Source organism: Schistocerca gregaria, chromosome 5 (genome assembly GCF_023897955.1).
Source record: "Schistocerca gregaria isolate iqSchGreg1 chromosome 5, iqSchGreg1.2, whole genome shotgun sequence".
NCBI classification, from domain to species: Eukaryota; Metazoa; Arthropoda; class Insecta; order Orthoptera; family Acrididae; genus Schistocerca; species Schistocerca gregaria.
The window spans coordinates 669,055,726-669,072,293 of NC_064924.1; the positions used below are offsets into that span (position 1 = coordinate 669,055,726).

The 16,568-nt window shown below is 39.6% G+C and overlaps 1 protein-coding gene across 11 annotated transcripts in view; it reads right to left on the reverse strand.

The window, feature by feature from the left end:
* The window catches only part of LOC126272093 (protein abrupt-like), a 546,798-nt gene that overhangs the window by 82,868 nt on the left and 447,362 nt on the right, over positions 1-16,568 (reverse strand). For all 11 annotated transcript variants that reach the window (XR_007549176.1, XR_007549175.1, XR_007549174.1 and 8 more), the window contains one exon: positions 6,632-6,826. Coding sequence is in view for 6 of the 11 variants with exons in the window: in XM_049974673.1 (XP_049830630.1) it covers positions 6,632-6,826 (195 nt within the window). In the remaining 5 variants the exon portion in view is untranslated. The remainder of the gene's footprint in view (positions 1-6,631; positions 6,827-16,568) is intronic.

The window sequence follows — 16,568 nt, forward strand, 5'->3', positions numbered from 1 at the left end:
CTTCATACCGGCATCCAGGAAATGTGCCCTCTGCCCAGATCCAGTTGTACATGTTAAGCAGAAAGTGCTTGCCCGCAAGAGAAAGGTGCTGCAACATCTGAATGTGGATGGCATCTGCCCCTGGGGCGGAGGATCGGAATGAACCGAGAGCACAATCGACCTCCCTCATACTAAAGACGGCATTGTAGTACTCACAATTCGGAGAAGAGAAGGGCATTGCCTGAGCCTCCTCCACTTGTTTCTGATCGAGGAAGGCAGGGCGATAGTAGGAAGAGAAAGGCTGCCCAAGGTGTTGGAGATGGCAATAGGGCCCACGATGACGTCATCAGCGACTATCAGGCCAGAAATTGGGGAATGGATTTTGGTTACGGAAAGTCGTCGGTGGTTGGCCCACATGCCAGAGGAAGGTGTGGAACTGTTAAAAAGAACTAGCGAATGAAATCCAGCTAGCTCTTTTGCTATCACAAAGAATGCGACAACACTTTGCATGCAGGTGTTTATAATGAATGCAATTTGCCAGCATAGGGTGGCAGTTAAAAACACTGAGAGCACGACTATGTGCGTGAATTGCGTCACAGTATGCTTCGGTCCATCAAGGAACTGGGGCACGACGGGGAAGTGCGTGGGATGAAATGTCCTGCACCAGTAAGGCTAACATATTTTGGGATTTTTGACCAGGACGTCACAACTGGAGAAATCTAGTTCTTTGAAGGTTACAAGGGAGGAATAAAGCTGCCAGTCAGCCCTAGGAAGCTGCCATTTACGCGTGCATGCGGATGGGGGTAGGGGTCAGCAAACAGATAGCACATGGGAAATGGTCATTTGAATAGGTGTCAGAAAGAACGGATCACTCAAGACGATGGGCAAGTTGGGCAGTGCAGAGGGATAGGTCCAAATGGCATAGGTGTGCGAGGAGTCGGAAAGGGAAGTGGGTGCTCCAGTGTTAAGGCAAAAGAGGTTAAGTTGGCTAAGAAGGTCGGCCAAGAGGGCATCTCTCTTAAAAGTCCTGGGAGAACCCCAAAGGGGATGATGTGCATAGAAGTCACAGAGTAGCAAAAATGGAGGAGGCAGCTGCCCAATAAGTTGAAGGAAGTCTCCCCTGGTGATAGCAAATGACACTGGGACATACATAGTACAGAGGGAAAAAGTCAGGAGGGGAAGGAAAAGGCAATTGCCGCAGCTTGATGATTGGTTGACAAAGAATGTCATCCCATATGAGCATCGTGACGCCCCCATGAGGGGGAAAGTCAAAACAAATCCAAACTCAAAGCGGTCATGAGGGTGCAATTTTGTTTCCTGAAAGCAGAGAACAAGGGGACGCTGTGATGTCACAAGCAGCTGTAAATCCTCTTTGTGGGACCGAAGGCTACAAATCTTCCATTGGAGGAGAGTCATGATGAGATGTGGGGGGGGTCATCTTTGCGGCTGCCGAGAGACAGCTGGGGAAAACGTGCTACTACAGTGCACAGAAGCAGGAGTATCCTGCTCCATGGGGTCCACAGAAGCATCAGATTGCTTGTGCTGTCAGTCTGTGGAGTCCAGTGCCGAAAAACAGTTGCTGATGCACACCGGCGACACAGAGGCAGGCCGAGCAAAGGCATCACATGCTGACACCATTGAAGAGGATCTTCGAGGTGGTGAAGGAGAAGACCATTTGCCTTTGGAGGATTTCTTTGAGCCTTTCCAGGTACATGGAGACTCATGTTAATTGGCTGGAGGGATGAAAGATGTCTTCACAGGAGTACTCCTTCTGTCCTCTCCGGCCTACCGGTTCTGTAGCCAGGGGTTTCACTCCTTGAGGCGAGAATTTAACGGCTTGATGGACAGTTGGATGGGGGGATGGCGACGCTGCCTTGACACTGGGCAATTTCATGACCTCATGACTGAATTGGAGGTTGTATGTCTGCGTGGCCATGTCCTTCACGTAGAAAGGGCTAACAACAACAGAACTATAGGTACCAGATGGGAGAGCACAGGGTTTGCAACTAGCCAGTAACTTGCGAGAAACTGGATAAGGCACCTTTTCCTTTACCCAGATCTCTTGAACAGCCCACTCATCAACATACACTGGACACTCCCAAGAGGCGGCGGCATGGCCACCATTGCAGTCGATACAGCGGGGAGGAGGAGGTGGACAATCATCCTCGTGCGCATCCCTACCACAAGAGAAACATTTGCCAGAGTGCTGACAAGACATTCTAGTATGGTTAAAACGATGACATTGGTAGCAGCGCACTGGGTTCGGAATGTATGGCTCGACTGTGATAATTTCATAGCCTGCTTTGAGGTTGGATGGAAGCACCACTCTATCACAGGTGAGAAAGAGAGTGCAGGTAGGCACTAAGGAGGAATCTACATTTTTCATCACACAATGGATGACAATGACACCCAGATCAGAGAGGTAAGTTTGCACTTTGGCCTGAGTTTGACCGTTGAACAGCCTGGTGTAAATTACTGAATGGGAAGAATTCAAAGTTCTATGGGCCTTGACTTTAACAGGATACCCGTGGAGAAGCGAGGCAGCAAGCAGTTGTGCTCGAGAATCAGAAGTGGTCTCCAAAAACAAAGTACCATTCTGTAAAAGAGAGCAGGATGTCACAGGGCCAGCAATTGCATCTACACCTTTCTGAATAATAAACGAATTTATTGTGGCAAAGGACTGATCATCTTCAGTATGTGAGACCATGAGGAACTGTGGTGCAGTGGGAATGGTCTTCGAATCATTAGCCACGTTGTGTTTACATTTTGAAGAAGTTGAGTGGGACTATGACTGACCCATAGTGAGGAAATCCCCATGATTGCCAGTGTCTCCGATGGTGTGCTCCTTCCAACTGGGGGAGGGGGGGGGGGACACCCTTCACATGGGGGTGCACCCGCCTTCGGTGACTGTTCACACTGCAGGTCACACCTACCGAACAACTGACAGAGCGACCAATCGGCAATTTGTGAACGTTACAGCTCAGGCAATCACCACTCCCTGGGCCTGGCCTGTACCAGGGGGTACATGTGAACCCTACCTGTCGACCCATGGCTGCAGATTACGCATTACCTGTTGTGTCAGACAAGTGGGCCAGCATTCAGGAGTGCACAGGGAGGAAGAAGAAGAAAAAAAAGAAGAATCTAAAATGCTAAAGTGGAGGAACGATAGGAGAAGGAAAACAAAGAAAGTAAAAGGAAGCAAAAAACAAAGGTGAGACTGTTTGCAGATCAGCAACAGAATGCAGAAAATTCCCAATAATGCCCCAGACATGTTCCCCAAGGGAGGGGAAAAAGAACAGTAAGAAGATAGACATGCAGCACAGAAGGGAAAAAATGCTCCAAAGGATGGGGCCCCATGGTAGCCAAACACGAAACCGCCAAAGAGTGGCAAGACTCCTGAAGGGGCAGGGGAAGGTAGGGTAATTGGCGACACAGAAAATAAGAATATGCAAATGTGAGGTGTGTATGTGAGGAGTGTACTGAGAGAGAAGCATGGAAAATGTGTAATTTAGACACATTGATTGGTTGCACATGGGCAACTGAAAGTAACAACTGCAAAAATCGTAGTAATGAACTTCTTGGTTTCAGTATAATCTTTCTCCCATCATCACAACAAGATGATCATGAAGTTCGTTGCAAATAAATATTTACTACCAATGACAATCACCATTCTACTGTGGAGCAGCTGAAGTGGCAGCTGGAAAGGGGACCGTTCTCCCACCCCTCATTTTCTTCATCGGTAACTGCCCAAAACAAGTCATCCCCTCAACCGGTGGCTGTACACACATGCGGTTGTCACGGAGTGATTTCTAATATAGTCACTGCTGAAATAGCATCACAAAACAACAATTACCAAATAGTTGCCTATCACTGTGTTAGTTTATGTGGCGCTAATTCACTTAACAGCAGTGACCAGCACAGGTCCCTCAAATTCAATGAAGGATCTGCGACTGCTATTTCACTACAGTATAGTTGGACCACAAAGTTTGGCAGACACTTGATGAAAACAATATATACTTCCCTGAAAGCTTCTGAATTTTGCCCACTAAGGTGCATGGCAAGATAACAAATCAGATGAAGAATACAGATGTCTTCTGTACTTACCACTCCAGCCATATTATTGCTGCTCCAAGTACAAAAACCTACCCATGTTACATGTACAATAATATTTTCTTTGATTGCTTTATCTGCACACTACTCATGTCTTTTGATCCAGGTTTCTGGATTAAATTTTCTTCTCTACACAAAGACATTTTGGTGTGTCTTTTTCCTATCTGTGAGTCTTTCTGCTGACATCTGTTCTGCTTTTTCTAAAAAAAATCACCTATCTGTTCATTTGGACTGTATAGTTGATGTTGAATCAGCCATTGATAAACAGATTTTGCTCTGTCTACAGGACAGTGTGAATTTTAATGATAAAATATGAATTTCTGTAGAACAGATTAGCTGTTATACTTAAAACAAGAAAAGTGTGATTGTGGTGTATATAATAAACAATGGTGAATCACAGCAATGGAGAAAAGCAAAATGTGCAAAGCAGGAACCAGAAGCAAAACATGCAGAAAAATAATCAGAAGTGAAACATACGGTAAATTAAGTGCTAGAAAACAAATTCTCACATCCAGATTTACAAGGTACTATTCCGCCTTTACTTATATCTCTGCCCATACTCTTTGCCTTTAAATATGTCTGCGTGTGCGTGTGTGTGTGTGTGTGTGTGTGTGTGTGTGTGTGTGTGTGTGTGTGTGTGTGTGCGCGCGCGCGATCATATACCTATCCTTTTTTCCCCCCACGGTAAGTCTTTCCGCTCCCAGGAGTGGAATGACTCCTTACCCTCTCCCTTAAAACCCACATCCTTTCATCTTTCCTTTTCCTTCCCTCTTTCCTGACGAAGCAGCCGCCGGTAGCATAAGCTCGAATTCTGTGTGTGTGTTTGTGTTTTATTCATTGTGTCTATCTACCGGCGCCGGTAGACAGGCACAATAAATAAAACACACAAACACACACACACACAGAATTTCTAGCTTTCGCAACCAACGATTGCTTCTTCAGGAGCGGAAAGACTTACCTTAGGGGGAAAAAAGGACAGGTGTACACACACACACACACACACACACACACACACACACACACACACACACACACACACACACATATATATATCCATCCGCACATACACAGACACAAGCAGACATTTGTAAAGGCAAAGAGTTCGGGCAGAGATGTCAGTCGAAGCGGAAGTACAGAGGCAAAGAAGTTGTTGAAAGACAGGTGAGATATGAGCGGCGGCAGCTTGAAATTATCGGAGGTTGAGGCCTGGCGGATATCGAGAAGAGAGGATATACTGAAGGGCAAGTTCCCATCTCCGGAGTTCGGATAGGTTGGTGTTGGTGGGAAATATCCAGATAACCCGGACGGTGTAACACTGTGCCAAGATGTGGTGGCTGTGCACCAAGGCATGTTTAGCCACAGGGTGATCCTCATTACCAACAAACACTGTCTGCCTGTGTCCATTCATGCGAATGGACAGTTTGTTGCTGGTCATTCCCACATAGAAAGCGTCACAGAGTAGGCAGGTCAGTTGGTAAATCACGTGGGTGCTTTCACATGTGGCTCTGCCTTTGATTGTGTACACCTTCCGGGTTACAGGACTGGAGTAGGTGGTGGTGGGAGAGTGCATAGGACAGGTTTTACAACAGGGGGGGGGGGGGGGGGGGGGGTTACAAGGGTAGGAGCCAGAGGGTAGGGAATAAAAATATGTATCACAAACAAAAATTCCAGACGATCATTTATTTCATCACTACCGGAACATACAGGTGCTATGTCAAAATCCCAGAGGGACACTTATGAAAGCAATCAAAGTAATCATACATGAATGTCTATCGATGCAAAACAAAACTGGTGGTGCCACAGTTAACCATTCCTCTTGGTAGGAAATTGATTCTGGGATGACCCAAGCACCTTCGTGAATTGTTATTAAACTGTCTCCAACGTGTGCCAAAGCTCACCAACATTTGTGGGTTGCAGGGTCTTGCCCTTCCTTGTGAGACTTATTTCACAATTCCGGCACTTTCATATTCATCAGCCAGGAGACTAGTTTGATGAAACTCTCCACACTATTCTATCCCTTGCAGGTCTCTCACCTGCCTATTACTGCAATCTAAATCCATTTCAACTTGCTTACTGCATCTATGTCTTAACACACTTTACTTACCCTACTCCACTAACAAGTTAACTATCCCTTGGTGCATAACTATGTGTTGTAGCAAACCATCCACTGATTTAGCTAAGTTATGCCACATATAGCTTTTCTCCCAGATTTTATTCGATACTTAATTATGTGTTTGATCTACTCACCTAACCACATCACTTTTTTCACACACCATTTCAAAAGCTTCAAACAAAAGACTGTAACAAGCCTGATAAATTCTCAGAATTTAACTGCAGACTGTCACCAACATTAAAATTGACAAGACATGAACACTGGAGAAAAATTTACAGGACTAGCTTTCCATTCATGTAAGAGGGAGGGGATAGTACCACAAGTTGTGCTGTACACCACAGCCTGCAAGCAATCACGCTAAATTACAAATCTAAAGTAGCATTTAGTTCTACTATATGTGCCAACGGATTGGATTCTATTTCAACTTACAGGTGGTTTTTGGTTTTCTTTTGTGGGGACATCAGCAAGTCCTCGGACCTGCAGCATCTGAGCCGTCTTCAGAAAGTCCGATAACTGTTCCTGACCTATGTGCACTTCGCCATTGTACATAAAACGCAAAAGCGATTCCATGTCCTTCTCCTTTACATCTCTTAATATAACAATAGGATGCTGACAAGGGTTAGCCTGTAAAAAGAAAAAAAAAACATTTTTTTTAAATAATGAATTATATTGCACATTACATTAATTCTTGAGTCACACTATATAAAATGGCAAAAGAAGTGTGGTGAAATGTATGAATGCTCTCTTCTAGCATTACAGTTCAGTAAGAAGTTTTCAGTTTCCTTGTCAACATGTTAGATTGTCTAAGAATGCCAACATTTTGACACTTCACTGGGCTACAAGTTACGTACCATTTCAACAATTATTCTAGCACCAGGGTCATTCCATATCAAGTGGTCCAGGAAAAAAAACTGGTTACTTGACTGCCTCATAAAAAATTGACATTTGCTGGGTGATTTTCTAATATTTAGTGGGCTCAAAAAATAAAATTGTTGTTTACCACTTAAAAATAGCAGCCATTTTCTTTGTACTTACAACTGTCTGCAGTTTTTAAGTTATTCGGTAATGGGTTGCCTCACACCTTTCAAATAAGAAGCATTTCGTGTAGCAAACCCTGGACATAAATTGAAACCATGAGCACCTTACAGAACGTATTCCTTAATACATTTTTAATGGCTCCAAGTTCTTAGCCGCAAATTGAAACTCAATTTTTAACAGTATTTTTTTTTTTTTTAAAGTAATTTCTCAGCCTTAATGTTTTTGCGATATTACACTACACAGTACAATTACTTCCTATAGAAAATCAGTGGCGAGAAGCTTATACTTAAAAAAAAAAACATATGCTATTCTAAAAAGGTATGTTTTGATTTTTTTCATTCTCAGGCCAACAATGTAAGTCTGTACAGGCTCACAAAGTCTGTGTTGTCTTCAATCTTCCACCAATGTATGTTCACTCATACTTAGTTAACAATGATCTCTTGAAGTTGCATTTCAACGATGAGGTCTCCACATTCTATTGATGTTCTTGTTAATTAAGCTCGCCATAAATGTGTCTATGGAATGTTTCCTAAAGACATTACTTTAACTGAAGATACAGTAGACAAAAAGATGAAAAAGCTTTGTTTAACTTATGAGTTGGCTCACAGTTTAACTCAACTTGCAATTACCAAGAAATTTACTTAAAGTTAATCACCTTTCTGGACAGTCTTGCTTGGACCCTTTTAATAAATATAAGAAACCTATAATAAAAGGTCAGAAATAACATTTGATCATTATTCTAGAAATAAAAGCCCTTTTAGCAATATAACTTCAGAAAGTACACTGTGTCCAACAAGTTATTCTAAGATATTTGTCATTAACAAAGAAAGGGAAAGTGATAGTTCAGATAAAGAATTTTCTGACTCATCAGAAACTATAAAAAAGTAGATTTAGCTTGTGAAATCCTAGGTGTATCACCAGCTAATAAATTAGAAAACTTAGTGAATAAGGAAGCCCTTTCGCATTGAATGCAATAAACTGAGGAAGTGGCAACTAATGTCAAAATGAATTTGGAACTTCCATTTCGAAAGAGAAGTTGCCTTAAACCAGATGTTAAGTCCTAAAAATTCTCCAACCAAATATGATTTGATAAAAAAGCTAAAAACTAAATGTCATATATAAAAGGATAAAGTTAAGATTATCAGTTTACTACCAAATTCTTGGAGTTAAGCAAAAGTTAATGAGGAATTTGATGTGTCAGAACGTTTGGTTAAATTAACGAGGCAGTTAGTAGTTGAGCAGGGAATTTAATCTGCATTACAAAAGAAAAATTTATCTAATTTCATAGATGGAAACAGGGTTGGAAAGGTTAATAAGTTTTACGAATATGACAATAACAGCCGTTCGATGCTTGTCGAAAAATATTGTGTTTCTGTGAAAGAAAATGATACTAAGGTTCAGAGAAAAAAAGGTTAATATTGTGTATTTTAAATGAACTGTTCACTGAATTCAAAAAAAGAAAATCCTGATATTTGGAAAGTCGAAACTTTGCGAGTTAAGACCAAAATGGTGTATATCTGCAGGGACATCTGGCACCCCTAATGTTGATGTTTGTATCACCACACTAAAATTTATAATAGAGGGGTCAATCTTACGAGTTGACTGTAACAACCCTTTGGACGTTTCGGTTGCAATACTGGCATTTACAATTGTATGATCTAGGGAAAGGTCGGGACTGTCAAGGTAAATGAGCTTTACTTGACGTGTTTAGAGAATCTAAAGACGACAGTTCAATGCCTGACAGTATCAGGTACAAACAATAAGTGACACACAACAGAATGGAAATGGTGACTATTACAAACCACGGAAAGAGTTTTTTGAAGTGTTAGTAGCTACCCTCGAAAACCTGAGAACATATCATTTTATTGCAAAGCTCAGGGTAAACTTCTGAAAGACAAAAACACAATTCTTGGCAGCTGATGAATGCTCAGTTCATGCTGACCTTTCTGAAAACGATTCCTTTGTTGCTCAAGACTATGAACAAGGGCGCCACTGGATAAACAAACAGGCCACAGTTCATCCATTTCTGTTCTGTTATAAAGATCAAGGTAAACTACAGTGTCACAGTTTTTGTGTCTTTAATGCAACACTACAGCAGTGCACACTTTTCAATTGCAATTACCAAAATACATAAAACAGTCTCACCCTTCAATACACACATTAATTTAATTCTCTGATGGTGCTGCAAGCCAATATAAAAAAACAAAAAAGAATTATTAAGATCTCCTTTTGCAAAAAAGACTGTGGACTTGATGCAGGACAGCACTTTTTTTGCACCCTGCCACGTGAAGAATGTGTGTGACGGCATCGAGAGATAGAACAAAGCAAGCTGTCACAAAAGCTAATCTGCAGTGGACCTCTGAGAACCAGATCTTGACATCTCAAGGCAAGTTTAAATTCTGGAAATAACAGGTAAGTGGGATTACCTATGTTTTTGTAAAATGTGAGGAAATCCAAGAACTCTATGCCAGTGTCTTTGAGAAAGTTTCAACACCTGTCAGAAGGTTAAAGGCACCCATTCTTTTCATTGTTTGTATGTTAGACACATCGACATCCCATAACAGTTACCTTCCTCAATGTGGAAAAACTTGTACCAACACTTCAAAATAAGGACATACTGGCTTGTGTTTAGAGCGAACAGTGGTGGACTGCCGAAGCTGATAACACTGACTGTCAAAACCAAGATGTGTAATGTTACATTTTACCACCCACCATGACCAAGAACTTCATTTTAAAAAGTTGAAATTAAACATTTACTGAAGAAGCTGTCTCCTCTGCAACTTACAACAGCAACTGGGCAAACTTTTAAACTAACCCCCCCCCCCCCCCCACACACACCCATGGAGTGAAGAAATTTCATTGTTTTTCAGTGAACAGCATAGTAAAAACATGAGAATATGACAATGTCATTATTTGGCTCATTAAAAATCATAAATATATTTAAATTATAAAATTGACACAAATTATCCGTAAGTCCAGATATTGCAGATACCGTACTGGTAATTTTTTCCACAACTTCCCATTGAGTCTCAAAATTTAAATTTATAATGAAGTATGACATCAGAAAGGTCTATTAAGTGTGTTATTTATATATTTTTATCTGGTCCCTTAAAAATATTGCAGGCCAAATAAAGAAAAACTTCAAGAAATCTGTTTTTTAAAAATTGTGTATATTTTTTTATGTGTAAGCTTCTCACCACTGATAGTCTACAAAAAAGAACTACACTGTGTAGTGTAACAGCTCGAAAAACATTAAGCTACGAAATTACTCCTTCAGAAAGATACTATTCAAAAATAGACTTTTTTTTTATTTGCGGCGAGTAACTTTGAGCCATTGAGGAACACATCCAGCTAGGTGCTCATGGTTTTAATTTATAGCCCAGTGTGTACTGAACTAAATGTTTCATATTTGAAAGGAGTGAGGCAACCCATTACTCAACAATTTAAAAAACTGCAGATGCTTGTAAAGGCGAAATAATGCTCGTGGCTTGAAACCAAAAAGGGCTGCTGTTTCTAAATGATAGCCAATAAAACTTTTTGAAAAATATTTTAGAATCCACCAAATATGAGGGAATTCACTTGGTATGGATTGACCCACCACTATTTTATTCACTTGCAACACACAAAGTGCTAAACAAGAAATAAAGTAAACCAATATCAATGTCAGCAATTAAACAGAACAAATTTTACTATACTGTGTGAAGAGTTTGATAGAGCACTGAAAGACCTAAGTTGAAACAAGGCACCAGGAGTAGACAACATTCCATTAGAACTAATGACAACCTTGAGAGAGCCAGTCCTGACAAAACTCTACCATCTGGTGAGCAAGTTGTACGAGACAGGCAAAATACCCTTAGACTTCAAGAATAGTATAATAATTCCAATCCCCAAGAAAGCAGGTGCTGACAGAAGTGAAAATTACTGAACAATCAGTTTAATAAGTCACCGATGCAAAATATATATTCTCGCGTATTCTCTTCAGACGAATGGAAAAACTGGTAGAAGCCGACCTCGGGGAAGATCAGTTTGGATTGCGTAGAAATATTGCAACATGTGAGGCAATACTGACCCTACAACTTATCTTAGAAGCTAGATTAAGGAAAGAAACCTACGTTTCTAGCATTTGTAGACTTAGAGAAAACTTTTGACAATGTTGACTGGAGCACTCTCTTTCGAATTCTGAAGGTGGCAGGGGTAAAATACAGGGAGTGAAAGGCTATTTACAATTTGTACATAAACCAGATGGCAGTTATAAGAGTCGAGGGACATGAAAGAGAAGCAGTGGTTGGGAAGGGAGTGAGACAGGGTTGTAGCCTCTCCCCGATATTATTCAATCTGTATATTGAGCAAGCAGTAAAGGAAACAAAAGAAACATTTGGAGTAGGTATTAAAATCCATGGAGAAGTAATAAAAACTTTGAGGTTCGCCGATGTTATTGTAATTCTGTCAGAGACAGCAAAGGACTTGGAAGAGCAGTTGAATGGAATGGACAGTGTCTTGAAAGGAGGATATAAGATGAACATCAACAAAAGCAAAATCAGGATAATGGAATGTAGTCGAATTAAGTCTGGTGATGCTGAGGGAATTAGATTAGGAAATGAGACAAAGTAGTGAAGGAGTTTTGGTATTTGGGGAGCAAAATAACTGATAATGGTCTAAGTAGAGTGGATAAAAAATGTAGACTGTCAATGGCATGGAAAGCGTTTCTGAAGAAGAGAAATTTGTTAACATCGAGTATAGATTTAAATGTCAGGAAGTCGTTTCTTAAAGTATTTGTATGGAGTGTAGCCATGTATGGAAGTGAAACGTGGACGATAAATAGTTCAGACAAGAAGAGAGTAGAAGCTTTCGAAATGTGGTGCTACAGAAGAATGCTGAAGATTGGATGGGTAGATCACATGACTAATGAGGAGGTGCTGAATAGAATAGGGGAGAAGAGAAATTTGTGGCACAACTTGACTAGAAGAAGGGATCGTTTGGTAGGACATGTTCTGAGACATCGAGGGATCATCAATTTAGTATTGGAGGGCAGTGTGGAGGGTAAAAATCATAGAGGGAGACCAAGAGATGAATACACTAAGCAGATTCAGAAGGATGTAGGCTGCAGTAGGTAACGGGAGATGATGAAGCTTGCACAGGATAGAGTAGCATGGAGAGCTGCATCAAACCAGTCTCAGGACTGAAGACCACAACAACAACAATAATAATAGGTGTATTAGTATTTTTCTACTTATTTCCTTCTTCCAACATAAGAACCAGTCCTTGAAGATAAATACTGGCTGTCTTCTGAGTAACTGAAATAAAAACTTTACAACTACAAACATTTGAATCTACATCAAACAAACACCAGGAGAAAAAATAAGAATGCAAAATATGAATTGAAAAGGCAACTTACAAGCAACTGATGTGAATAATAATGAAATAAAAAACTGCTTAGAGAAGGATGCAACGAAGAAGATATGCAAGCAGCATTTTCGAAAATAAATATAAGACTGGAGAATAACAGTTTAAGCATGAGAGAGAATTCCACAAAGGGACTGCTGTAATTTACTTTGCATACAAGGCCCATGGCAGAGGTAAACAACCCTTTAAATTTTTAGCAGGAATCCAATGCTGAGGGTGTCATTCCATTGAAGATATCTCATTACATTAGAGCTCAGAATTTGCTCCAGTAAGTTTTAATAATCAAAGGTAAGAGGTTAAGAACAAAGTCTGGATGAACAAATTCTGTAAAGGCAATAAATTTTACAATTATAATTACACTTTCTTGACTTTTTATTTTACATGACCGAAGTTTTTCAGTTTTCAGTTCCCAGCTCATTTTTAACTGTAAAAGCACAAATTTCCAAAATTTAAGAGACACTGACTTAGTAACAGATGATCAAACATAATGTATGCAGCTGGTGTTCACTATTTTCTTTCTTTATATAATGATGGAAAAGGGAAGAACAAATCATCTGCTCATGACTATGCCATTAAAGGTCTTTCCATATTAATTTCAATCCCACGTATATTTTTTTTTAATATCAACAAAAATGAAACAAATATGTGAAAGTACAAGTTGCATGCTTTCAAAGGAACTAAAAGAAAGTGGGGCATTAGTTTCATTCATGAAACTGTTTAGCTGTTTTCCCATAGATGATGCAATATTCATCTCGAGGTTTACGCACACTCTTTTCTTGTCTAATCAAATCGGTAAATATGTTTTGTTAAAAACTAAAATTTCTACATGTACACATAGTAAGGAGAAACTTTTTGTTATGTAATTGAAGGAAAATAAAATAAACACTGATGAATTATCAGCAGTTATGCTGTACCTTCAAAGAAACATGTCTGGTTAAAAAGAAGACAAAATTCTATTTTCTCAAGGCAGAACCTATCCAAAGAAACCTTCAAAGAAACATGTCTGGCTAAAAAGAAGACAAAATTCTATTTTCTCAAGACAGAATCTATCCAAAAACAAACTTAGATGAGGCAATATTAGAAATAAAGAGTGGTGAATGAATATTGGCTTGGAAAAAAAAAATGTATCATGTGATGAAAGTAGCAACATCTAGTGGGTCTCAGAACTTTTGCACAAATCTCACCAGATAGGCTTGCAAATCTGATTAAAAACAATCTTCAATTTCATACAGATCACTCTGGTGTGAAAGTGCTGCTGCCTCATCCGACCCCCCCCCCCCCCCCCAAAAAAAAGTGTTCATCTATATGACATCTGCTTGTTACCTAAAACCTCAACCAAGATTTCGTTTTTGTAGTTATTGCCTTTGTCACATCACAAGATTGATCTGTAGCATAGCCAGAACTCTGGGTTAATCATTTCTAATTCTTTCCCCACATTTAACAAACTTTTCTACACAATTAACTAAAGTCACATGGTAAAAATTCAAGTTTTATTACATAACAGAGGAATTTCTAAGTAGTACTTTGCCATACATTGATTAAAATAACTTTATGACTGACATTTCAAAAAGTTGGGCCGTATGACCCAGCAGATCTTAGATCTTCCTTGGGTGCAACATGCTCCCTGTGTTGCTCGTTTTGCTGCTACATTCATAATGAAGTCAACTGTGACTGACTGCATGACAGCAAATTTTTCCCCCACTTATGCAATCCTTTAATGATAAATTATTCAAGTTATAGTTCTTACTGATAAAGCCTTCATGTTGAATAGTAACCATTTCTTTGTTCCAAACAAGTTGTGAAAATGGTTCCAGAGACCAAAGGGATCAAGAACACACAGAACAATGACTGTAAATTACTGTAGTGTGCCACCAAATCAATAATTTGACTGTCATTTCTACAGTTAAAAGAAATATCCAAATACTGGGGTTATGTGAACAAACATTTTCCAGCATACATAGTGACACGCAAGACATGGTGTGCAGAGTGCATTAGACTCTGTGGAATATACATGCTACATGTTTGTTGATGGGAAATTTAATATATTTGCATACCCAAAGGCATTAATATGTGTTGTGAGAATAAAGCAAAATTTTATTTGGTCCCTTAAATAGTTGTTACTTGTCATTTAGCTGTGTTAATCTGCATAAACTACAACAGGTTATGGGTCCAGCTACTGGATTAAAGCAAAATAATAAGCTTTAAGGTGATGTGTATTTGTGCAAAAGGTGTGACGAAGTTTGTATAAAGTTGGATTGTGTATTATATATGAAGAAGAACAATAACTGTAAAATGAGTACAACACAGATACTGCAAATAGAGCAGCTTGTAGGGCCTGAAAATTACTCTACCTGGAAATTTCCCATTCAGGCGTATTTGCACTTGGATGACTTATGGGACGTCGTAAACGGTAAACTGGAACCTATGGAATCAAGTTTTGCTACTAAGGATTGGAAGGCGAAATTAAAACTAATCCTTTTGATTGATCCAGTGAATTATGTTCACATAGAAAAGGCTGTGTCAGCAAAGGAGGACAAACTGAAAAACACATTTGAAGATGGTGGTTTAACCAGAAAAGTAGGATTACTTCGTGAGCTGATAACCGCAAGATAGAATAAGTGTAGAAGCATGGATGAATATGTTTTCAATCTACAATTGTCTGAGGAATATCCACTTTGATATTGCAGCTGAATGGATTGGAAATTTGTTGTTAGTTGGACTACCAGAGAAATATTCGCCAATGATTATGGGTTTGAAAAGTTTGGAAATACCCATACATCGGATAGTATTAAACTACAGATTCTACAGAATGTGAAGAATGAAACAGAAAATAATGCTTCAGAAAAAGAAACAGTGTCTGCTTTAAACTCTAAGTACAGGAAGAAAAAGCCAGTAAGACGTTTCAGATGGCAGAAAATTGGACGTATCGCTTCACAGTGTAGCAAAAAAGTAAAGTATAAAAGAAAAGAAGCATGTTAATTCTAGTAGTCCTGAAAGAAAGACTACCCTTAAAGGTAAGGCATTTTCTGTTTTTTACTCTTTTAATGAAGCGAGTGATGATCATGCAGAATGGTTCCTAGATTCAGCAGCACCTGTACACATTACCAAGGCTCCATCAGGTTTGTGTGATGTTCAGTCAAGGACTGACATTGGAATTTCCACAACTGACGGATTTAAGTTAAGATGTGAACTCGCAGGAAAAGTGGATCTTAATTTGTTTGTGAATGGAGAAAAGGAAATTGTCACTGCTCATGACCTACATTATATAAAGAGTATTGCAACTCATTTGTGGTCAGTAAGAAAAATAGTAAAGAATGGTAATATCTGATACAGAAGGAGCCAAAGTGACAGACTCTTCTGGTGATATTGTAGATACTGCAAATAATGTAAGAGGTATTTACGAATTGGATACAGTTCAAAATACTGCTGAAACAAGAAATCACTCTGTTTATGCTGCAAAAGGTTTCTTGTGGCAGTGGACATTGAATAGGAAAAGTATGGCTTTACTGAAGAATATGGCAACTGCAATGGAAAATTATGGAATGAATAATGTCCAATGAGAGGTGTGTTTGCAAGGGAAGCAGGCTAGAGTACCATTTAAATCGAGACAGAGCAGATCTACCGAAGTCTTGCAAATCATACACTCAAGATCTCTGTGGACCTATGGAGAGGTAGCTTTATTTCCTGACATTCATAGATGACTTTTCTAGGTACATGTACGTTTATTTTATAAGTAGCAAGGATAAAGTGAATGATGTATTTGTTGTTCAGTGCATAACAGTCAAAAGACAGACTGCGAAGAAAATTAAAATTAATGGATCAGACGATGGATTAGAATATGTAAACAGATTGTTTAAGGAACAGTTGAATGGAATCGGCATTAGGCATCAGACTACCATTCATCACAGTCCTCGTCAGAATGGAG